This window comes from Tupaia chinensis, unplaced genomic scaffold (assembly GCF_000334495.1).
Source record: "Tupaia chinensis unplaced genomic scaffold, TupChi_1.0 Scaffold000532_1, whole genome shotgun sequence".
In the NCBI taxonomy this organism is placed as follows: Eukaryota; Metazoa; Chordata; class Mammalia; order Scandentia; family Tupaiidae; genus Tupaia; species Tupaia belangeri.
The window spans coordinates 8826007-8851688 of NW_006160045.1; the positions used below are offsets into that span (position 1 = coordinate 8826007).

The following is a 25682-nucleotide window of genomic DNA, read 5'->3' on the forward strand; positions in this document are numbered from 1 at the left end:
ACTTGCTGGCCCCAACTGGTTGTAATTTTAATAGGTTGGTCAGGATAGATCTTTTTGAGATGAAAGAGAGAAATTAAGTCAACTTTGGGTTGTGGTAAGTGTATTCCATGCAGAGGGAACAGTCAGTGCAAAGGTTTTAAGTCAGAGTTGTGCCTCTGTATTCGAGGGGGCTGGAGCAGAGGGAAGACCAGAGTAGGAAAGCCAAGTAGGAATTGAGGTCAAAGGTAATGGGGGTCAGGTCATGTAGAACCTTGCAGGCTATCACAAAGAATTTAGCTTTTATTCTGAGAGAAATGAGAAACATTTGGATAGTTTTGAGCATAGCAGTGATCTGACTAAACATTTTAACAGAATTAGTCTGGCTGCTTTGTTGAGAACGACTGTGCAGACATGACTGGAGGCAGGTACAGGGTACCGGGTTGGATTGTATGGTGGGATATGAGCAGAGAGAGAGGTGGAGGCTTAGCTACTGGGAGGATGGAGTTGCCCTTAGGTAAGATGTGGAAGAGTTCGAGTAGAGCAGGATTCGTTGGGAGCTGTCACTGGTGACTTTTGAGGATGGTAGGTTGAGGAGTTTATTGGGCATGCAGGGAAATGCCAGTCTGTTATAGGAGCCTGGGAACGGAGGCCAGACATGGAACTCCTTGCTACCCTTTCTGCCTTCCAAGAAATTTGTTGATAATTTGTTCTGTTCATGATCGCCCTCCGCAGTTTTCTCCTTTGTCATAGGTTTATTTATACACATTTTTACGATGTTTTCGGAATTTCAGTAAAATTTGGGAGTGAGGATATTGCTGTCTATAATCCAGACAGGAGTCCAGACACTCCGGTCTTGTCACACCCTCTGCTCAGCAGGCTTTGTGGGGTCAGTTTCTTTGGCTTGACGTGCAGGAAGCTGTCTCGTTTCTCCCTCTGATCTCTCAAGGCTGTCTCTAGATGCCATGCTCATTTCTCCTCCAGGCTCATGTGTGGTGCAGGCCTCTGGCACCCTCATCCTCTTCATATTGGCGTTTCCTGTGGGGTCCTCTCCAGGCACAGTAATTCTTTTTTTTTTTTTCCCTGAATTCCTGTCATTGAATCAGACAAATTTTATATTTTTTCTAATTATTTATTTTCTGTATGAGTATTACCTCCACAGTGAACATTATAGTAGGAGGCCATTTTCAGAGTAGAGACTGGAATACTAAGTTTCTAATAAGAAACCAAGACGTTTCTAGTACTGAATTAATTTATATATAGGCTTTGGAACATATGGCAGAAAACATTGGAGTTTTGACCTTTAAAATAGTGATTTCCCAGGACCAGCAGGTGGAGTGATGGTTAAGGTGCTGAAATCCCAAATGATCGACCACTCTTCAAGTCCTGGACTTGGGCTTGCTTTCTCTCTTTCTCTCTCTTTCTCTTTCTGGTGAGTAAACGTGCCCTCTAGCAAACTGAAAAATAATTTTTTAAAATAGTGATTTCCCTTACTTTTGCCCAATTTTCCCCCCACCATTCTAAATCCATGGTATGAAGAAGTGATAGACATTTCACTGGTAATGGCCTAGAGACTTCCCAAGTACTGCTGTAAAATGGAGATAATAAAGACATTTCCTCAAGACGTCATTAAATGAGGTAACACCCTCTTCATGCCGCCTAGGCTTTTTTGTCTGTGGTTTTTTTTTTGGGGGGGGAGATGATAGAAGACTTTGTGGAGAAGGTACTCCTTGAGCAGTGTCTGAAGAGGAAGTAAAATAGGAAGTTCCAGTCATGGAAAGGAAAAGCATTTCAGGCAGAAAGAATAGGTGTGTGAAAGCTAGGAACTGTAACATGAATATTGCCCCTTTTCCCCCTCTAAGAGTGATGGTACAGTTAGGTGATTTTGTGGTCGCCTTGTAATGGGCCTTGTATGCCATGCTAAGAAATTGCCTGTTAAAACTCTTTTCCTGAATTTATCACATAATAAAAAGACATTTTCATTTTTAATCACTTTAGTAATTTCTTTTTGTGGGGGGTGATTTTTGTCTTAGGGGGTGCATGCATTCGCCAGAGAGAGAGAGAGAGAGAGAGAGAGAGAGAGAGAAAGAAAGTGAGAAATCACACCCCGGGGCGGGGAGATGGCCATGCCGCAGTCCCTTCTCCATTCTCTTCTCAGGATTTTGGGCACACACACACATGTGCCCAGCGTGAGTTTTAAGCCACCACTGGGTCTGGGACTTGTACTGTGGTGTCAGCCATGTGGGAGTCCAGCAGATTAACCACTACACCATCTCCTGGTTTTGTTTTTGGAGAGGTTTTACACTATAGGGCGCGTGCGCTCGCCAGACAGACAGAGACAGAGAGACAGAAAGCGAGAAATCACCCCCCAGAGGGGATGGTCACGCCACAATCCCTTCTCCTCCATTCTCCTCTCGGGATCCTGGGCACGCACGCACACGTGCCCTGCGTGAGTTTTAAGCCACCGGGTCCAGGACGCGAACCGCGGTCGACTACGTGGGAGTCTAGCGACATAGCCATTATGCTAGCTGCTGGTTCCCCACCATCTCCTGGTTTTCACTTTAGTAATTTCTAATTATAAGGATGGTATTTGTCATTTTCCTTTGACTTATATATCCCAACAATTTAATTTTTGCCTATGGCTAAACCATAGTTGGAAAGAGATACTACATACTGAAAATACGTACTAATATTTACATGGACACAGAGTCCTGGTATCTGCTTTGTCTCATCTTCCAACAGTTCATCGCTGCATCTAGTTGTGAAGGTTAGAAAATAGTGGGAGAGGATCTGTAGCACAGTCGTGTCGAGTGTAGTTCCCATAGAAATTATATTTCCAGAATGTATTTCAAGTGGTAGTTTATGTAAAAATCATTTTTCTCTTAGTGTATAATTTTTTTCAGAGGCATTTAAAAATACCCTTGAACCAGCTCACAACCTGAATAAAATTGTCCTGTTAAAACTGGTTGTTAAACTGGCTTTTTTTTTTGATGCTGTCACTGAAAAAGTGTAACAAAAAATTATTAATTTGTATTACGAATTCACCTATAAAATTTAGTAGTTACATTTTTATTACAGAGTTCTTATTGTAAGAAATGCTGTTACATTTGTGTTACTACTTGTAGGTGCACTGTTGTTAGTAAATGGTTTGTATTTGGTAAGCTAATAGGTATGGGATAGGAAGAGAACAATGTGAATATTGTGTTCCTTGGGTATATGTATGTGTATTTATGTTTGGTATGCATAACACACTTAATGGGATTTAGCTCAGAACCATAAATTTAAAATGGGTTTAAAAAATTAGTAGCTAAAGATTATTGTTTCTTTTTTAAGCTTCTGCTTATAGTTTAAAAAAGAAAATTAATATGTTTCTTTATCAATTGCCAGAGGATGCATGTCCTTGCCGAGGACAAGGAGAAGGGGGTGGGGTGGGGAATACACTCCCCAATGGGCTGTAGTCATGCCTCAGTTATTTTTCTTTCATTTCTTCATGCTGCTAGGATTTGGGACACACATAACATGTAACATGTAAACCTGACACACTTTTTCAAGCTGCTGGGGCTAGGATTTAAACTGTGGTTAGCCATGTGGGATCCAGCTCCCAGGGTACAGCATTTAACCACTGCACCACAAGGCTGGCCCGACTGCACTCTGTCACTTTGTAGGGAGCTCTGGAATCTGAACAGACACAGTGGTGACCTGGAGACACATGCAGAAATGTGGTTCTATGGGCCAGTGTTTGCAAGGCTAAACAAACGCCGTTAACATGAATACATGAACGATATCTGTATCTATAGTAGATAGTATGGTTAAAGGAAGCCATATGTGTTAATCAGAAAAGGCTCAGAAGATAAAAGAAAACTTACAGAGAACTGCATGGTGCCAGAGGTCTTCACATCTTCAGCCGATTAACATCTGAAAACAACTGGCTTTGCATTCTATTTCTCCTTCCCCCCTTTTCAAGAATAAACCTGGGAAGGACTTGAGGCCTGTGCTGCCTCCATCAAAGGAGTTGAACAACTGGATTCCTGCTTTTCCCTACTTGTGTGTCTATTTTTATGTTTATTCTCTAATCCACAGCCCCCACTCAGAGCACACATTCAGCCATGCAGATCACGGTGCACTGTGGTGTTTTTTTTTTTTTTTTTTTCCATAGGGCATCTTCCTCCACTGGAAGGATAGTGAGAAATCACACCCCAAGGGGAATGGCCACGCCACAATCCTTTGTCTCCTGTTCTCCTGAGATTTTAGGCATACACTCATGGGTACTTGGCATGATTTTCTAGCTCTCAGGTCTGGGACTTGAACTGTGGTGAACTGGGTCCAGGGGGGGCTTTCATTTTTTTTTTTTTTTTGAGAGATTTTCACTGTAGGGCACGTGCGCCCGCCAGACAGACAGAGAGAGACATAGAGACAGAAAGCGAGAAATCACCCCCCAGGGGGGATGGTCACGCCGCAATCCCTTCTCCTCCATTCTCCTCTCGGGATCTTGGGCACGCACGCACACACGCCCGGCGTGAGTTTTAAGCCACCAGGTCCGGGACGTGAACCGCGGTTGACTACTTGGGAGTCCAGCGACATAACCATTATGCTAACTGCTGGTTCCCGGCCATGTGGGAGTTTAGTGCCTTCATCACCATGCCATCTGCTGGGCTCCTAACCACACTTTTAAAGAAAGTTTGTTCATTTATTCCAAGAGAGAGAGGGTTATGGCCAGTTTTGGCCATGCGGCTGTAGTTTGCCAGCCTCTGGTTCACATTGAAAGGGCTCATCAGATGTGGAACCCGGTAAATGGAAAGAAGACCCACTACAGACATGTATCATGATAGAATTTTAGAATACTGTTCTAAAGATCTCAAAAGCTTTTGTGGGAGCTGTGTAGAGGATGGCATCTAAAATGCCATCCTCTACACAGCTTACTAAGAAGCTATTGGAAGATGAGAGAGTAAACCAAGAAAGATAAACCATGAGATGACCTGAGAAATAAGGGATCCAACTTTGCAAAGAGAGAAAGCATTTCCTCGTGTGACTAGTGAAAGCGAAGCCTGGAGAGCACCCTGTCCAGTTGGTGCCAGGCCAGCTGAGTGCTGTGAAGACCACACAAGCAGGCAGAAGGCCTCATTTCTTGATATGTTTGACCATATTGAAATTTGCCCAGAAAACATACACAAATGTCAAAACGCCAAAGTCACATTTATGAACCATCCAATCTAGGTGGGAATTACTCATGCCATTAAAATTCCTGAGCCAGGTATTATCTGCTTAGAGCACTTTTTTAGGAAATATGTTTAGATGGGCACCTTTTCAGTTCTGATAAAGAGTTTGAGGTAAAATGGGGATAGGTATATTTTCAAAAGTCAGATTTTTAGCATTAGAATAAGAAGGGTTGTTCTGAAGAGTTGATGTGATTAGCCATGGATAATGTGAGTGAATATTATGGAATCCCAGGTGGTGTTAGGATTCTATTGGGAGAAAGGAGAGGAAAAGTTTTGGGAGGGGTTAGGGGTGTAAGAAGTAAAACATTTGGGGGGCCAGAAGGTGGCGTGGTAGTTAAGGCACTGGACACTCCCATGTGGCCAACCACTGTTCGAGTCCTGGACCTGGTGGCTTGCTTTCTCACTTTCTTTCTCTGTGTTTGTATCTCTCTGGTCAAAGTAAAGTAAATAAAAAAAATAAATAAAATTAAATATTTTTTAAAAAAGAATGAAAATATCTGTATAATAGGAAGTCAGTAGGAAACACCTCAATCTGAAAAATCAGAATAGTTGTAAACAAATTACTGAATTTAAAACATGAGATAAATATCAGTATTGAAAGTTACTTCTGGGGAACAAAATCAGAAGTGGTGAGGGTTGGGACCAGTAGATAGTTTCATTGCTGAACTCTCACGTAGTCTGCCATGGTTTGAGTCCTGGGACCCGGTGGCTTAAAACTCATGCCAGGCACATGTGCGTGTTCAAGATCCCGAGAAGAGAGTGGAAGAGAAGGATTGCAGCATGGCTATCCACCCTGTGGGGGTGATTTCTCATTTTCTGCCTTTCTGGTCAGTGCACGCACCCTATAACAAAAATCTCTCAAAAAAAAAAAAAAGCGGTAAGGATTACTAAGAATATTAATTTTTTTAGACTGTATTATTTTCCTAAGCTTAATTTTATTTATAATCAATGTGAAGTTGAATTGATTAAAAACTATTTTCTGGGACCAGCAGTTGGCATAATGGCTCTGTCGCTGAACTCCCTTGTAGTTGACAACAGTTCGAGTCCCAGACCCGGCAGCTTGAACTCAACGCCGGGCACGTGTGTGTGTGTGCCCAAGGTCCTGAGAGGAGACTGAAAGAGAAGGGATTGCGGCGAGGCCACAGAGTGATTTCTCGCTTTCTGTTTTTCTGTCTCTCTTTGTCTTTCTGGCAAGCACATGTGCACTGTAGCAAAAAACCTCTCCCCTCCCCAATTTTTTTTTTCTTCAGATGTTAAATCTTATCAGTTCGACCCCTTTACTATAGTGACATGATAACAGTATAGTTATGTCACTCCAGCACCTTTACTGCGGTGACATGATGATGATATAGTCTTCTGTTTATGTGTGTGTCATTGGTTAAATCAGGCTTTGGTTTCTCCTCACGTTATTAATGTTTGGCTTCCTTGACTGTGATGATAAAACATATTCTAAGAAACATGAGTCAGTCTTAGGTTAGTCTCCACATGAAGCTTACTTTAGTTAATATCTATAAATAGTTTACAAATCATCACTGCTACCTGAAAGTTATAAAAGGGGACTAATGATCCCAGCACAGAACCACCGAGTTAGAACAATGAAAGTGTATAGCCCTCCAGTTAGTCTTCAGAGGCAGGATGGACCGAGAGTTGACCGCCTTCTCTTGTGAGTATTGGCTTTTGTCTCAAGAGATTTGTAATATTAAAACTTAACTATCTTGGGACCAGCAGTTAGTATAATGCCTATGTCGCTGGACTCCCACATAGCTGACCGCGGTTCGAGTCCTGGACCTGGTGGCTTAAACTCACGCCAGGCGCATGTGCGTGCGGGCCCAAGATCCTGAGAGGAGAATGGAGGAGAAGGGATTATGGCGTGGCCATCCTCCCTGGAGGGTGACTTCTCGCTTTCTGTCTTTCTCTGTCTTTCTGGTGAGCGCACATGCTCTATAGCAAAAACCTCTCCAAAAAAAAAAGAAAGCAAGCTTAACTATCTTATTAAATTTTATTCATTTTTCATTTGTTTGCTAGTAGAGAAATTAAATGCCCACATTATATAGCCAGAACACACCTATGTAGTTTTATCTTCTGACAGATGACGTTAACTCAGAATCCTAATCTGGTCTCCTCTTTATTTGTGTCAAATTGAGATCACTCTTTACCTAACACTCTTCATTATTGGTAAGAACAAATGGAATGTTTTGGGGAAAAAGAATTATTGGGAAAGGAAGGCAAGTGAGAGACAAGGGACGGGGTAGGTGTTTCGTGACAGGGTACCACCTTTGCGATCTTGCACTCCGTCTTCCCTCACCTGTGTAACCTGGACCCACACGTGGTCCCCACCCTTGCGCGGTGGCTCCTTCCTGCTCACAGTACTGCAGCTGAGCCTGACATTTTGTTATTTGTATTTTCCTTGCTTTTTAAAAAATAACTCTTTGAGTCAATATAAACTAATATGTGGCTGAGTGTATATTTAATCTCATTGTCGGCCTCTACTTTGTGCATTTATTTACATTTTGGAGTAGTTCTTTTGGAGAGAGAGATATTCTGGTGGTAGAATGTTTTTTTTTTGTTTTGTTTTGTTTGTTTGTTTGTTTGTTTTTTGGAGAGGTCTTTGCTATAGGGCACGTGTGCTCACCTGAAAGACAGAGAGATAGAAAGTGAGAAATCACCCCCCAGGGGGGATGGCCACGCCGCAACCCCTTCTCCTCCATTCTCCTCTCGGGATCTTGGGCACGCACACACACGCACCCGGCGTGAGTTTAAGCCACCAGGTCTGGGACTCGAACCGCAGTTGACATGGGAGCCCAGCCACATAGCCATTACGCTAACTGCTGGTCCTGAAACTATGTTATTTTTTAGATGCTTTAGTGACTGTAATATTGGTCACTTATTCTATAATTATTTCTGAAAAAGCATACTTTTTGGGAAGCTTTGAAATTAAAATGAGTATCCTAACTTTAATGAAAAATTAATCTATCAGAATTTGTTCAGATCGTTCAGAATTAAGACACTTGTACATTGAAAAAAAATCTTCAGGTGATTCTATTAAAGACCAAAAAAACACAATCAGTTGTAGACAAATCTAGGAAAAGGGACCACATACATTTCCAATAAATTTGCCCTAAAAAGATACACAAAGGCCAGATCTATAAACCGTCCAATTAAGGTGGGAATTATTTATGCCACTAAAGATTTCTGAGCCAGAAGTTTTCTTCTTGGTACACTTTTTGAGAAATATGTTTAGATGGACATCTTCTTAGTAAGCAGGCTAAAGAAATAAAGAGATGTTCAGTACTTTTCTTTTTTATCAAACCAAAAAATATGGTCAATATAATCTTTTGCTGTTATTAATGAACTTGGAATACTCTGTGGCCTTGTGCTCTTTTCCTGTATCAGTAGACTCTGTCTTTTGTGGACTGAAAACTCTAGAATATTCATGTGGGACTGTCATTTTCTACTTGTAGATACCATTGTGCAGTTAACTCTTTTCAGGTTTACCTCACCTGTACCTCTCATGCTTAGTGAACCATCCTTTAACTTAGGGATTAAAAAAGAAAACTAAGGGGACCAGCAGGTGGTGTAATGTCTCTGTTGCTGGACTCCCATGTAGTTGACTACAGTTCAAGTCCTGGATACAGTGGCTTAAACTCACGCCGTGCCACGTATGTGTGTGTGCCCAGGATCCCAGGAGGAGAATGGAGGAGAAGGGATTGTAGCGTGGCCATCCCCCCAGGGGGTGATTTCTCACTTTCTCTCTGTCTTTCTCTGTCTTTCTGGCGAGTGCACGCGCCCTATAGCAAAAACCTCTCTCTCTCTCTCTCTCTCTCAAACAAACAAAAAAAACATCAAAACAAAAACTAAGACCAAGAATGAAAATGTAGTGTAGTTATAGAAAACTGTATGGTTCAGCTATGAACAGTATTCACATTACATTAATAATATAAATCCTGAAAATGGATTTAACCAAAAATCACTGTTTTCCCATGACTATATTGAAAGCTTTTCCACTAGAAATCAGATACTCAAAGGCAGGCAGTGGTGATGCAGCTGGACCCACATCCGGGACCTTCCTGAGTATGAGACTGGGGTAGGATTGTGGCACAAGGTCCCTGTTCGGGGTGCTCTGCTCCCGCCTCCTTTCTCTCAGAGAAATAAACTGGGGGGAAAAAGTGTTACCTAAAGCTAAAAACCTAGGAAACACCTGAAGGTGTAGGAAACGAGGGTTTGAGGGTTGAGGCAATGAATTGCTGGTTTTACAGGCTTTAAAAATTGTGTACTTGCATTTTTATAAAAATGAAAGGGATGACACAGAAATATTAGAAGGCCTAAGACCTTGGATCTTTTAATCCTAGATTTCTTGGTGCTGTGTTTGTGTGCTTAAGAGGACATAGAGACAGAAAGCGAGAAATCACCCCCCAGGGGGGATGGTCACGCCGCAATCCCTTCTCCTCCATTCTCCTCTCGGGATCTTGGGCATGCACGCGCACGTGCCCGGCGTGAGTTTTAAGCCACCGGGTCCGGGACACGAACCGCGGTCGACTACGTGGGAGTCCAGCGACATAGCCATTACGCTAACTGCTGGTTCCCAGACCTTGTATCTTTTAATCCTAGATTTCTTGGTGCTGTATTTGTGCACTTAAGATCTTTCCTTTAGCTTTTGTGTAGATATATAACAATTAGAATAACGTGGGTATATATTTTGCCCTTTGGACCCAGCAGACTGCTTTAAGTATTCCCTTTTAAATGGCCCTTATTTTTTGACACATGTTGAATGTTTACATTTTAATACAAGCCCTTGCTGAGTTTATTAATTAGATACAGGTTGTTTGTAGAAAAGATACTTCACTTTTCTCTGTGTAGTTCAGTATCAAAAACATTTTTCTGGGAGAGATGATGGTGTAGCAGCATTGCAACTGGCCCGACATGGGAGTGCCCTGGTGTCCGGTCCCAAAGCCGCCTTCTACCTGCTGAGTGCACATAAGTGCACGTTTTCTAGGCTGACTGAGACTGGGGGTGGATTGCGATGTGAGGACCCTGGCTGGGGTACCTACCTCCCCTCTTATATGGAAGAAATAGATAAACAAGGTAAAAGATATATTCTGAATATCTGATTTCTTTCCTTCATCTCTGCAGTGATTATTGTCCCTTAAAAACTTTGGCAGCTGGTGACTTATTAAATAGCATGATACTATAGCCAGTACTATACTGAAGGTCTGATTTTATTAAGAGTCAATATCTTAAACAACCACTCATTTAATAAGCACTATGACAGGTTTCTGTTTTTCTCTTGCAGTCTTTGTTAAGTATGGTGATATGTCCAGAGAGAGGATGCGTTGTTCTCCTCCTCGCAACCCCCCCGGCCTTTTTTTTTTTTTTTTTTTAAAGAGGTTTTTGCCTTAGGACACATGGGCGTGATTTTCACACCACTGGGTCTGGGACTCAAACCATGGTTGCCCATGTAGGAGTCCAACGACGTAACCTCTATGCCATCTGCTGGCTCTTTTTTCCCTTTTTTTAATTGCCAGAGTATGCCCATACTCATCAGAGTCAGAGAAGACCTACTGGAGCATGGTCACACCACAGTCCCTTCTCTTCCATCTCCATTCTGTCAGGATTCTGGGCATGCATATGCATAACAAACCTGGCATGCTTTTCAAGTCACTGGGACTGGATTTGAACCACAGTCAGCTTTGTGAAATCTGGCTTCCTTAACCACGAGGCTACAGGTCTGGCCCATGTTTTTATGAGAGAAGTAGGGTTAAGGTACTTGTCAAGTGAGCTTTTTCTTTCATTATATAGCCAGCTTAAGAAATATGAAGGGGGAGGTTTTTCAGAAAGATCTTATTGGTGTATTGATATTACTTCAAGGAACCAGAGACAGCATACGCGTTCTTGTTGATTAGCTTTGCCTCTAAGCAGAGCCTGTTTATTAGCCATTCCAGAGAAGTCCCAATTTGAAATTTTCAAGTAGAAGTTACTATACCTCACCTATGTTGAGTGTTGTTGTACTCCAGGTACTTTTAAAGGAACTTTAAAATGTACTACCTAACTTAATCTTTCCCACAATGTCTGAAATACATAAGATGAAGATAATCTTTTCGTGGGTGCATTAATTGGTACAACTTGGGGCCGGCAGGTGGAGTAGTGGTTAAGAGTGCTGGACTCTCACATGGCCAACTGTAGTTCAAGTCCTGGACCTGGTGGCTTCCTTTCTCACTTTCCCTCACTCTTGCTCTCACTCTTTCGCTCCGTCTCTCTGGTCAAATTAAAATCAATAAAGTTAAATTTTTAAAAATTGGTACAACTTTTCCTAAAATTATTTTGGAACCTTGTATTAAAAGTCTTAATATATAGGGGCCAGCAGGTGGCATGGTGGTTTAGGCTCTAGACTCCCATATGGCCAGCTGCAGTTCGAGTTCTGGACCTGGAGGCATGAAACTCATGCTGGGTGTGTGTGCACGTGTGCCCCAAATCCCAGGAGGACAGTGGAGGAGAAGGAATTGTGGCGTGGTCATCACCCAAGGGGGTGATATCTCACTTTCTGTCTCTCAAAAAATAAATCTTCATATTATATGAACTTGGACTTAGCAAATCTGTGTGTCAGTATGAATCCTATAGAAACAGTTGGAAAGCGGTTCAAAGATGAAATAAGTGTGTATTGCAGTGTTAGCAGTAGTATTAGGATAACTTAAATTTTACTATAAGATACTACTTCAACTGCGGACAGCTTAACAATAGAATATTATGCCCTTAGGAAAATTATGGTACCAAAAAATTATGGCAAAATCTAAACTATATTAAGGAGATAAAAGAAAGCAGATTTCAGAGTAGTACGGAAATAGATTCCATTTAATCTGGCTTTTAAAGCTTATGTGTGTATTTTTACCTGAGAACAGGTCTGGAAATACATATGCACATGCGTACACCATATTGATTTTAACGATTTTCTTTCCAGCTTCCCTGTGGCTTTGTTTTTGTCTTTTTTATCCCACTCATCAAATCTTTATTGAGCTTTTGCTGTGGCCAGTCAGTGTATTTCCTGAAATGATAATGTATTACTTGTACAACTAAAATTTGAGATATTGTAGGAAGGAAAATAAAGTTTTACACATATTCATTAAAGGCATAAACTGATGACTTTTGATCATTACAATGGTTACATGTATGATGTGTTGTTATTTGTCAACTTCATTTATTTGCCACGCTGTTCATGAAAAGCGAAGAGTAAGTACAACGGGACATTAGTGTAAGGTGATGAAACGTTCAATCAGAGTGATGCTAATGAGAAATAATTTTTTGTTTGTATGAAATGTAAGTCGTCTGTCTGTGGTAGCCTTCCTTCACGTGGGAGGAGAAAAGCTGATTGACACTCTACATTGCCTTTATTTGAATTAGAACTATAGTTCACATAGGTTCATTATAAAAAGAATAGCTTTTTAATGATCACAAGCCATAGATGCCTATTTCATTTTATCTATCTGTCTATTTATTTATTTATTTTAGGCAACTGCAAGAACAACGACAAAAGGAGCTGGAGCGGGAAAGGCTGGAGAGAGAAAGAATGGAAAGGGAAAGATTGGAGAGAGAGAGGTTAGAAAGGGAAAGGCTAGAGAGGGAGCGACTGGAACAGGAGCAGCTGGAGAGAGAGAGACAAGAAAGGGAGCGGCAGGAACGGCTGGAGCGGGAAAGGCAAGAACGGCAAGACCGGGAGAGGCTGGAGAGACTGGAACGGGAAAGGCAAGAAAGAGAGCGACAAGAACAGTTAGAGAGGGAGCAGTTGGAATGGGAGAGAGAGCGCAGGATCTCCAACGCTGGTAAGAAGTTTACAGATTATTCCATGTTCTCATCAGTTTGCTGATGTTCCGTGCAGTCGTGTATTAGAATATTTCGCATTTGTGGTGCTCGGGTTTAAGCAATACGATTTGAAGCCAGAGAAAAGTGTACAGCAGTGACTACTTTAACGTTTTGTTTTATCTCTCTATTGCTGTTATTGCTTGGAGACTCAAAGAATGCTCTTAGAAGTTTTTATTCTGGCATTCTAATTATTCTGACTCCCTATAAAGATTAAGCTGTACTTTTATGGGAAATTTTTTATAACGAATGAACTTGGAATACATTTCCCTCGTGGGTTGCTTAAATTGTCTCAAATACTGTAGTAATATAGGACCATACAGCCAGAGGTTGGCTTCATTGCATTTTAAAGTTTTTGAAGGAGGAATTGAAAGAGGAGGTAAAAAAAGACTTTCTGAAACTGGCTAGCTATTTAAATATTGTGAAAAATTAGTAAATCTGATGGGATTTACTGGAAGCATAAAGGTTAAAATTTGGCTCATAGTTTGGGGTATTTTAGCATTCATTAAAATTAATATACGATTTAAGCATTTTTGAGCATTTGTCTCAATGTGGATTGGGTAACTGGTTGGTTAGTTTATTGTTTAAATTAATTTTGTTTTAAACTGCCTAATTATTTTCTGGAATTATAGCTGACAAGACAAAATGTTCCCACAAATGAGCATTGAATAGCTGGTTCCTTGCCCTTTGTAGTAACGTTTTGCTACTTTTGCTATTTTTTGGCTCCTTAAAAGAAAGCTAAATTTATTCTTCTCTTTGTGGTCCTATTCATGTAATCTTAATGTCCATTTAGTGTACTAAATAATAAAAATTAAGAGTGCTATTATCTTTTTCTTATAAAGGATAAAGTAATTTGTTAATGCACTTACTAGCTAAAAAGAAAACTTGATTCTCTTCTATATCTCAAAACATGTTTATAAGTTAAAATATTCTAGGGTAAAAATTATTATTTGCACATGTGCCTGAGTTCTCTGGTACTAACTGTAGTCTACATTTATACATTTGTCTGAATGCTGGTTTTGTGGCTTCACTAGCTCCCTTTTTCTCTCTCCTTTTGTATCCTGTCTTTGCCGCTGCTTTCCACCTTCTGTCCAGCTCCATCTCCAGACAGCTCCCTGTATAACGCTCCACTTCCTGAGTATTCCAGTTGCCAGCCTCCTTCAGCACCTCCTCCATCATACGCTAAAGTCATCTCAGCTCCAGTGTCAGATGCCACTCCTGATTATGCTGTAGTGACTGCTTTGCCACCTACTTCCACACCCCCTACACCACCACTGCGACACTCAGCGACACGTTTTGCAACATCTTTAGGTTCAGCCTTCCACCCTGTTCTTCCCCATTATGCTACAGTTCCTCGTCCTCTGAACAAAAACTCTCGACCTTCTTCTCCTGTGAACACACCCTCTTCTCAGCCTCCAGCTACGAAGCCCTGTGCCTGGTCTACTTCCAATTTTTCGCCCCTCCCTCCATCTCCTCCAATAATGATTAGCAGCCCCCCAGGCAAAGCTACTGGCCCAAGGCCCGTTCTCCCTGTTTGTGTTTCTTCTCCTGTGCCCCAAATGCCTCCATCACCGACAGCACCCAATGGGCTCCTTGACTCTGTAACATATCCAGTGTCTCCACCGCCTACCTCAGGGCCAGCAGCTCCTCCTCCGCCGCCGCCTCCACTGCCTTCCCTCGCATCACTCTCACACTGTGGATCTCAAGCTTCTCCTCCTCCAAGCACCCCTATTGCCTCAACTCCCTCATCCAAGCCTAGTGTTCTCCCTTCTCCCTCTGCAGCTGCCCCTGCCTCTGTTGAGACTCCTCTAAACTCTGTGCTGGGAGACTCCTCTGCTTCTGAGCCAGGCTTGCAGGCAGCCTCTCAGCCGGCCGAGACTCCAGCCCAGCAGGGTAAGGCTTTGTTATTGCTACTGACGACTAACCAGGTGAAAATACTATAGAGCAACGTTAACTGTCTAGAAGACTGGGTAGAATGGTTTTGATAGTTAAACATCTTTGTGTCATAGTGCCTCATATTTTAAAGTTTAAAATAATTAAGTAGAAAACATTTTTTTCCTGTTGGATTAATTTTCATTTGGAAGATCAATATAAGAAATTTCCATATTGAACTAGGTTTTGGTGTCTTCTCATGGTTAAAGGTATTTAAGGGCCCCCATAGTATAATTCTTTTCAGTTTTACTGGGGAAACTATCTGACATATTTGATACATGATCTAAATTGTTTTCCTTTAATTTTTCAGAGACTTAAGAGTTACAGTTAGTTTAGTTATTAGGTATATCATTCTCAAATTACCTCTGGAAGTTTTCACCCTGGGCCCTTTCTCATGTCAGCCTCTCTTGTGTTAGGTTCACTATATTAGACTTTCAGGCTGGGTGCAACCCTTAACCCTGTGGAGCATCTTGACTTTGCAGGAGGGGTAGAGAAGGTTGGCTGACTTAACCCAGAAGGGTTCTGTGAACCAAAATTGCAAGGAATAGTGGGCTGAAGGGGTAATTGAGAAAGTATAGCCTCCTCTACATTTATCCTAGCCTGCCCCAACTCTCTCTCTCTCTCTCTCTCACACACACACACACACACACTGCTGTCATGGTAACTAGGAAGGGAGCAATTACATCCTCCAAGTATGGATTATTTGTAAGTAGAGAAGGACCTGATTTTTTTTTTTTGGAGAGGTTTTTGCCATAGGGCTTGTGTGCTCGCTAGACAGACATAGAGAGACAGAAAGCCAGAAATCACCCCCCAGGGGGGATGGCCACGTCACAATCCCTTCTCCTCCATTCTCCTCTCGGGATCTTGGGCAATGCACGCACACGCGCCTGGTGTGTTTTAAGCCACCAGGTCCGGGACGCGAACCACAGTTAATTACATGGGAGTCCAGCAACATAGCCATTATGCTAACTGCTGGTCCCGAGAAGGACCTGATTCTGTATGTGAAGGAGTCTGTATAATACTTAGCATCTCTACTTCTTTTACAATAGGATTTAGCGAGGATTACAGAAAAGAAGCTGAAAACACATTCATACTTAAAGAAACACTGTTGTGGCCATCAGGTGGCATGGTAGTTAAGGTGCTGGACTTCCAGGTGGCCACCCATACTTTGAGTTCTGGACCTAACATCTAGCAAATAATGCCAGGCATGTGTGCTCACAATCCCAGAAGAATGGAGAAGGGATCGTGACATGGTCATCTCCCTGGGGAGTAATTTCTTAATTTCCCTCTATCTCTCTCAGGTGAATGTACATGCCCAAGCCCAATGGCAAAAACCTAAAAATAAAAAAAGAAAGAAAGAAAGAAAAAAGAGAGAGAGAACATAAAACAGTGTTACAGACTGGATTTAAACATACCTCTTTAAAATATTGTAGTCAGGACCAGCAGTTAGCATTAATGACTATGTCGCTGGACTCCCATGTAGTTGACCATGGTTTGAGTCCTGGGCCCTGCAGTTTAAACTCACGCTGGGTGCGTGTGCATGCATTGCCCAAGATCCTGAGAGGAGAATGGAGGAGAAGGGATTGTGAGGTGGTGATCCCCCCTGGGGGGTGATTTCTCGCTTTCTGTCTCTCTGTCTCTTATCTTTCTGGGAGAGCATGTGCCCTATGGCAAAAACCTCTCAAAAAAAGAGAGAGAGAGAGAAATATTGTAGTTTCTAAGATGAAGTAATAATCTTGTTATTGCCCTGTATATATTTGTGTGGTTGACTTAAGACTTTGCCTAAAAGTTGAGTCACAATTCTAGTATGGGTAAATTACGATCACTATTACTGCAACTCTGGACGAGAAAGGCACAGTCAGCCTGTCAGAGTTAAAAGATCTACCTCCTGCGTCCTCAGAATTCTAAGATGACAGCCTGTGACTTGACTCTTTCCTGAGCAATTTATATTTTCTGCTTGCGTAATTACTTAAGCTGGAAAGGTTGGCAGTTACCACCCAGTGTGCAAATAACATTTTCTTTGTCATAAAACAGCCCTTTTAAGTCTTAAGAGAGTACCTACTAGTTCAGTATTCTAATTTTAAATAGATTCTTATTCACTGCCTTTGTGATTTTACAAGATTGAACATTTCTTACCCTCATTGTGTGGCCTAAAACAACTCTGTACTTTATTTCTGTGTTATTTGATTATTTCTGATAGTGAAGTTTTACTTTATACTAGTAAATTCCTTATTTCAGTGATTCCTAACCCTAATTATACATAGGATTTCAATGCAGAATATTTTTAAGATACTGAAGGGATCCACTTTGACTGTCTCGAAACAACTAAATATGAGTTGCTATTGTAGAATGTAGCTTCAACACTTAAGATATACATGGATTATTTGAGCTGTTATTTTAACTAACTGCCATCATAAACGAGTATACCAGTTTCTTAGGAATGGTTACCTCTTTCCCACATTTTATAAGCCTTTATTTTGTTTATTTACCAAATCCTCATGGAAAAAATTCAAGTGAGTTCTATTGCATCATTCTATTGCTAATGCTCTAACCTAAAGTCAATAGTTCTGTATACTTTGGCTTCGCATTTCAGTTATCTTTCAAAACCCTAGATCTAGGCTTTAAACATTGTGATAAGTTGAACTACTAATATATTTGAACCAGTTTAGCAGGGCATTCAGCATACCTTTTCACATAAAATAGTATCACTTAGCTCCATTGTTGATGGTCTTACTTAACATTTCTCTCTCTCAGGCATTGTCTTGGGACCACCTGCACCTCCACCCCCTCCACCGCTCCCACCAGGTCCTGCCCAGGCTTCAACTGCACTTCCTCCTCCCCCGGGTCCTCCTCCACCACCTCCACTTCCAGCCTCTGGGCCTCCACCTCCACCTCCTCCACCCCCTCTTCCTAATCAAGTACCCCCTCCTCCTCCACCACCTCCGGCCCCTCCCCTCCCTGCATCTGGATTTTTTTCGGGATCCATGTCAGAAGACAATCGCCCTTTAACTGGACTTGCAGCTGCAATAGCTGGAGCAAAACTTAGGAAAGTGTCTCGGGTAAATACTTTTTCAGATTGTTACATTATTAAACATATATTTTATTCTCTCTAAAGATATGAAACATTGGCATTATTGCATTCTAGTTTTATGAACTCTATGCTGTTACATTAATTGATTAAAAAATTGTAATGATAAATTCACAGAAAAGTTGTGAGAATAATATAGATTTCTGTAAACCCATCATCTAAATTTATCAGTTAATATTTTACCAATATTTGCTTTATTATTCTTTGTTTGTTTCCTTCTATACAAACTTCCTGTCTGAATGATTTGACAGTAATAGATGTCATGTCCCTATTCCTGTAGATACCCCAGTATATATTTTGTAAGGAGAAGGCAATTCACCTGTGGGACCACAGAATAATGGTCAAAATCAGAAAATTTAAGATTGATAGAAAACTTTAATCTCCAAGCAGATTCAGATTTCATCTGTTGACTAGTAATGTTTGTTACCGTCTTTTTTTTTTTCCTAGTACAAGATCTTTTGTTTGTAAGTCTCTTCTGGTTATGTCATTCATTCTTTGATGATATTGACATTTTGAAGTCTGTGAGACAGTTATTTTGTAGATTGTCCTTCAGTTTTGCTTATCTGATGTGTCCTCAAGATGAGATTCTGATCATGCATTTTGGGGGTAGGACTGCCACCAAAGTGGAGCTGTATCCACCATGTGTCACATGAAAGGACACAGGATATCCCACTGTTGGTGATGCTGACTCTGATAAGACTCCTACTAGTATATAGAGTCAGTGCTATTCATTTGTTGATTCTTTTTTTTTTTTTGGAGAGGTTTTTGCTATAGGGCACGTGTGCTCCCCAGACAGATAGAGACAGAGAGATAGAAAGTGAGAAATCACCCCCCAGGAAGATGACCACGCTGCAATCCCTTCTCCTCTGTTCTCCTCTCAGGATCTTAGGCACGCACGCACACGCGCCCGGTGTGAGTTTAAGCCACCGGGTCCGAGACGCGAACCACAGTCGACCACATGGGAGTCCAGCAACATAGCCATTATGCTAACTACTGGTCCCCATTTGTTGATTCTTAAGGTTAAAAAATACTTAGGTATTTTTCTGAACTCAATGTCGATGTATCTTTCTGTTTGAATGTACTATATTAATAAATATATGCTTGCCTGACATAGTTTATCATATATATGTGTATGTGTGTGTGTGTGTGTGTGTGTGTGTGTGTGTATGTGTGTATATATATATATATATATATTCATATATATTCTCATTAAGATGGAGGATGCCTCTTTCCCAAGTGGAGGGAATACCATTGGTGTGAATTCAGCCTCATCTAAAACAGATACAGGTCGTGGAAATGGACCCCTTCCTTTAGGGGGTAGTGGTTTAATGGAAGAAATGAGTGCCCTGCTGGCCAGGAGGTGAGAAATTTCATTGTATAGAATCTAGAAGATTTTGTTAAGTTTTCTTTGTATTTTAATTTTTTGCCATAGAGCGAGTGTACTTGTTGGGAGAGACAGAAGGAAAGTGAGAAATAACCCCCTGGGGCAGGGGTGGCCACACCACAGTCCCTTCTCCTCCATTCTTCTCTTGAGATTTTGGGCACACATGCACACATGTCTGGTGTGATTCTCAAGCCACTAGGTCCAGGACTTGAACCACAGTTGGCCACATGGGAATTCAGTGCCTAACTACCATGCCACCTGATGGCCCCCTTCTTGTATTTTTATTAACATTGGGGCTTATGCTCACCAGAAAGAGAGAAACAGCAAAAGTACCTCTCACAATGGCATGTGGTTATGCCACAATCCTTTCATTCCATTTTCCATCCCATCAGGACTTTAGGCCCCTGGCACACACGTCTAGTGTGTTTTCCAAGCTGCCAGGGCAGGAATCTGAATTGCTGTCAGCCTTACAGGGTCTGGTTTTTTCAGCACAGCACTGTGTTGTGCTATGGGGCCAGCCCAAGACTTGGTTAATTGTGTTCCAATTGCAACTTAGTTGTTTCTTCTTAGAGAAGTAGTTTTCATGGTAAGAGTTAGATGATTGTTTAAAAAGAAATCCAATCTGTTTTCTTTTCAGGAGAAGAATTGCTGAAAAGGGATCAACAATAGAAGCAGAACAGAAAGAAGACAAAAGTGTAAGCGAATAAAGACAGCTACTGCATCTTAACATGTGAAATTCCAGCTTAGCTCCTTCAGGGAATTGTGTCGAAGATGATTTAATCTGACCTTCATGAGTTTGAATTTAAATTCGCTTGTTTTAAGTTGTTCAACTATTATGGCTTGTTTTGAATGTCATAAATTTTTAATGGCATTCTTACTCCAAATGAGTTGATAGAGTGAGAAAAGGACTCAGATTCAAACTTAGTTGAATGCTGTTCCTAAGTCTACCTTTAAAGAGCGAATGACCTTTAACTAGCCTCCCTTTCCCCTAATTAGGATCTTAGTTTCTTCGCATTAATATAAAGTGAAGGAATTAGACTAACCGAACTGTTTTCATATGGTTTCTCTTAACTCCTGTGGTTATTAACTGCGCCCCTTAAAAGTGTACCCTTTATCTTTCCTTTCCCTATTCGCTTGGATACGCTCTATCTGTTCTCTGTATTGGTGTTCAGCAAATAATACGATTGCTTTCCCTGTAATATTTGGCCTTCTTTGATGCCATGCCTCAAATCTGTCTCTCATATCCAGCCTCATAGCATTGGCTAATGCAGGTTCTCAGAGAGGACCTGTGAGGGAAGGAGCTGTGGGGAAGGGAGGAATGTTAGGAAGGTAAGAGGAGCGAGAAGTCTGAGTGGGCGTGGGAGGGAACACAGAAAAGGAAATGTGAGAGTGGCAGAAAGAATATTGGGGGCAGAAGATGTAAAACACTAGATGTTTGTGGCAATAGGTTTCTAGTAGGTCGTCGGGAAAGACATGACGTGTTCTTCTATGCAAAAGTGTGTCATGACTTTCCTGATGACCCAGTGCTACGTGTGATAGTAATATTTATGTTTCTGCGTATTTAGGAAGATTCAGAGCCTGTAACTTCTAAAGCTTCTTCAACAAGTACACCCGGTAAGTTTAAGAGACATATTTTAACCTTATAAACTTTCTCTAAGTATTAATACTCCTCGATGAAAAATTCCCTCCTTTCAGTGACTAAACTTAATTTTTGGCAGATAAGTTAGTTTATATTTCTCTTTGGTAAGAGGGGGAGTGAAGAGAAAAAAATGTTTCAGAAGAAAACTGTAGAGCAGTTGCTACTAGATTTTAGCTCTGTCCATATTTGTTTTATTTGAGTTTTAGTATCTACTTACTGTTTAGACAGAATCCTAACCTGCTTCCTGACTTTCAGTCTTAAGCAAATTTTTATTAACTTTGATTTTGATTCATTAAAGCTAAAACTGCTTTTCTTGAAATTAAAAAAAAAAATTCCGTCCTTTCGGTGTATGGACCAAGTGACTACTTAGTCTCTAAAATATTACGAGGTCTTTGTTCACACTTGAAAGCATTGACTTTTTCCCTCTATCTTTGATAATCCCAGAAGCTGATGTTATGTTCTTCCTGATACTGAGAGGTCTGTTCAAACTGGGAGTGCTGTTAAAACTCACATGATTTATTTTTTAAATTGTAATTTTACATATTCTGTTTGTATTATTGTTAGTGCTCTGACACAAGGAAAATACAGTGTTAGATGAAAGGGAAGTATTTAATAATTGATTCTTTATTTAAAGAAGTATTTTATTGAATTTTATTTATTTATTTATTTATTTTAATTTGACGAGAGAGAGAGAGAGAGAGAGAGAGAAAGCAAGCTGCTAGGTCCGGGACTCAAACTGTGGTCAGCCATGTGGGAATCCAGCATCCTTAACCACCACTCTACCTGCCGGTCCCACAACATTTTAGATTTAACAATTTAAATTTTTTCTATAAGGAAACTTATACTTGCTTAATAATTTTTTTTTTCTCATTTTAAGGCCTGAAATTGTACACGTTAGAGTATTTTTCAACTTTATAGTTTGGAATTTAAATTTCAAATTCTTGATTGATCTGTATTAATACTCTGTAAACAGGTGTGATGGTATTTAGTATGTTGTTACTTGTTTTACAGTAGCTCTGGAAACATTTAAGATATTTAATAGCTTTTGTTCTTTATTTTTAAAGAACCAACAAGAAAACCTTGGGAAAGAACGAATACAATGAATGGCAGCAAGTCACCTGTTATATCCAGGTATCTGCTTTTTTCCCTATGTTTTATATTGCTTTTGCATCTAAAAGGAAATTGATATTTTTATAGTATTTTATGGTAGATTACAAATTGTAGAAAGGAGCAAATAAAATACCTATAATCCTTCTATTATGCAACCCTCGAGCCCCATTCTGTTTTTACTAGTGCTTCTCTAATACATTCTTCTCTGCATTTATTGGCCAGATTGTCTGAAATGTTGAGGTAGATTTGTCACTCCCAATTTATTTTGAAAAATGTACACTACAGAGAAGTTGAAATAATAGAACAGCAAACACCCGTAGGACCTGTCATCTAGACTCACTGGTCATTACCATTTTGCCAAACCGGTCTTCACTATTACACAGCCACACATTGTCCCCTGCTCAGTAGTTGGAAAGGAATTCGCGAATAAATGCTGCTTCATACTAAATACTTGGACAGTTTTCCAAGGAACTAGCATAGCACGAACATATTTAAGAAATCCAGTGCTGAACACTAATATTACGTAGTGAAGCATATTTTCACATTTCCTTCCCTTTTTTATTTGTAAATCAGCTGGACAGAAAAGACTTCATTTTTAAGAGATAGTGAAATAAAAACGAAACCTGGAATTTGGAAAGTAGAAAGATTTAGTTGTCTAGCTCAGTTGCAACTTCTAGTCAGAATCAAGTTAGGAAAGAAAAGTTAATACTTATTTCTGTAGGTGACACCTGCAATGGTCAGGCCAATTTGCTATTCCTTAGCTGGGCATACTTTTTATATTATTAGCTCTACATTTATATCACTGGTCTTGAACAGAGGTGAAACTTTTTCTTGGTTTATGAGACAGTTTTAAGGGCTCATATTTTTCCCAGATAAAGGAAGGTATATATTTAGAGACTGAACACATTTTGTGCCTTTTCTTTTTGAGCCATTTACCTAACTTTTTCCTCATAAAAAAGTGGACTGTAATTATAGAAACCTTACAAAGAAAAGTACAAGGATAGAATTCATATTACCACAGACCTGTTTTATGTTAGCCTAACTAAATTTGGATTTGGCTTTTGTGTAGTTCTGCTAGTAGGAAAGATTTGGTGATGACATATAGCATCACAAAGAACCAGGCCTCTTTTAATGTATAAAATCTTTCAGTTTCTAAGTAACTGAAAAATATTTGACTTTTAGAACAAAAGAAGGGGAATTGTTTTGGGCGGACATGTATTTTTCAATAGAGTAGAAAAATTGCATGATGTTTCTTGGATCCCTAATTGAGGTGGCCTTCTGACACATCTCTAAGGGTTGTAGGTTTTCTTCAGTATTACATAGAAGTCTTACTTGTCAAGTACATAACTGGAATCAGAACTGGGATGTGCCATTTGTCCTCTGAAGATGTCAATTGTGGCAGGGAAGAATCCTTTCTCATTCTGTACTCCTCATTCTCACTTCATTCATAGAAATTCCAGGGTGAGCTTGCCTAAAGCTAAGCCTATTTTTTAATGGCAGAAGTTGTATCTTAGAAGAGACATGGAAGAGGTTCTCCCATCGGAATATGTTCCTTGATGTGTATAGTGTCATTTAGTGGAAAGATTTTCTTTGAAAGATTTCTTTCAGACATCTAAAGGAAAATTAGTAAGTCTAAAGGTCACCATTAAAAAATTTCTAAGACAGTCATTGAGTCTTGCTTATTCTCCAGGGGTGTGTTGTAATCGTGTTCTAATTCTGTTAAGAAGTTTTCCTCCTTGTCCAAAAGAGTCTGAAACATCTGCTTATTTTGTTACCACTCATTTGCCATTTGATAGATTTGATCAAGCCACTAATATATGTCTTTCACCAAAAGAATTTTAAGCCATAAAAGATTTTAAAAATCTGGGGAACCAGCAGTTAGTGTAATGGCTATGTCGCTGGACTCCCACGTAGTCGACTGCGGTTCACGTCCCGGACCCAGTGGCTTAAAACTCACGCTGGGCATGTGTGCGTGTGTGCCCAAGATCCCTGGAGGAGAAGGGATTGCAGCGTGACCATTCCCCCTGGGGGGTGATTTCTCGCTTTCTGTCTCTATGTCTCTGTCTGTCTGGTGTGCACGTGCCCTATATAGCGAAAACCTCTCAAAAAAAAAAAAAAAGATTCTAAAAATCTGTTTTTAAGACTAAGAACATGTTGCTTCTCTTCCTAATTTTTCCCTTTCCCTTCTGAAAGCAAATATTACATTGGACATTTTATGTTTTTATTTGTTTGCCTCATCCTTGTGCTGTAATAAAAGTATGGATTTATCTTCTGAATATCCATGTCAAAATTTTGTTAGTGGTAAAATGGATTAATACCCTATAACATACATAAGATACTATATTATATGCTGTATTTAAACGAAAATGTCAGATAGCAGAGTAAAATCAATATTGTAGTTAAAAGTGCTTTTCAACCATGACGGGAATGTAATATTGGAAAGTTGGAAATTGTTCCTATGGTTTTCATTAAGAGCTTTCATATCTTGTATTTAAGATGGGATGGAACATTCTTTACATGCCTAAGAGTTAGTTTTATGTATACTTTAAGCTGCAGTGATTTTTATTGTACATTTTATTTGAATGTGTTGCTTGCTATGCACTCTAATAGAAATGTCTGTGACTGTTTCTATACTATCGAATCGTTGTGGTAGGTAGGTTTTAAAAGTACCTATAAAAGTAGTTGTGTCTAATGATTTTTAAAAATATTCTGTAATTGTGAAGTAAATAATAATCTCATATAACTGAAAAAAATTATTGATCAAAATTATTTTTTATTAGAGAAAACACAATTATTTTTAAGGTTAATAGACTCCTTTAGTTTTTGTTTTATTTGCTGTAACTAAAAACCTATGAAACCATAACATAATGAGAATTAATTTTTGCAAGTTTTATTGTATACCGTTTAAATGGTTTTTCCCCTTCATAGACGGGATTCTCCAAGGAAAAATCAGATTGTTTTTGACAACAGGTCCTATGATTCATTACACAGGTATCATCCTGCTGTGACTTTGTGATTTGAGACTTTTAAATAACACGTTCAGGATAGGGTCGAGCTTTTTCTACCTGGATTGGTAATCACCACAAGGGAGATATTGAAGAAGATTGAATCTTTTGTTTTTAGCTTTATTTTGAATCCTTAAAGTCTTGCCTTCACCCTAGTTGGATTAGGATAAATATCAATGGTAAACATTAAAAACTGAAGGAACTCCAGGGCCACATTTATTATCTAGGCTATTCGTACCTTTAGCATTTTCTTCTAAAAATCTATTCTCTATGATTACAAGACAGGCTTTTAAAAAGGACAGCAAAAGATAGCCATAATTGTGGATAATTCATTCTTCAAGGAAAAGGTTCGTTTCCCATATACTTTGTAGTAAACTGAGTTATCTTTAACAACCTAACATCCTACACGGATTATTTTCTAGATGGAGCCTTAGTATACCATTTTTCAATTAAGAAAACCTAAAATGTGAACCATGTAATGTCT

General features: G+C 40.0%; 1 protein-coding gene across 5 annotated transcripts in view; it reads left to right on the top strand.

Moving 5' to 3' along the window:
- The window catches only part of ENAH (ENAH actin regulator), a gene marked incomplete at its 5' end in the record, with an annotated part of 71175 nt that overhangs the window by 39144 nt on the left and 6349 nt on the right, over positions 1-25682 (top strand). For 3 of the 5 annotated variants that reach the window (XM_014591120.2, XM_014591121.2, XM_014591122.2), the window contains 7 exon segments: positions 12693-13003; positions 14136-14933; positions 17727-18031; positions 19275-19420; positions 20082-20139; positions 21010-21058; positions 22148-22214. In XM_014591120.2, the coding sequence (XP_014446606.1) occupies positions 12693-13003; positions 14136-14933; positions 17727-18031; positions 19275-19420; positions 20082-20139; positions 21010-21058; positions 22148-22214 (1734 nt within the window). 5 annotated transcript variants of the gene reach the window in all.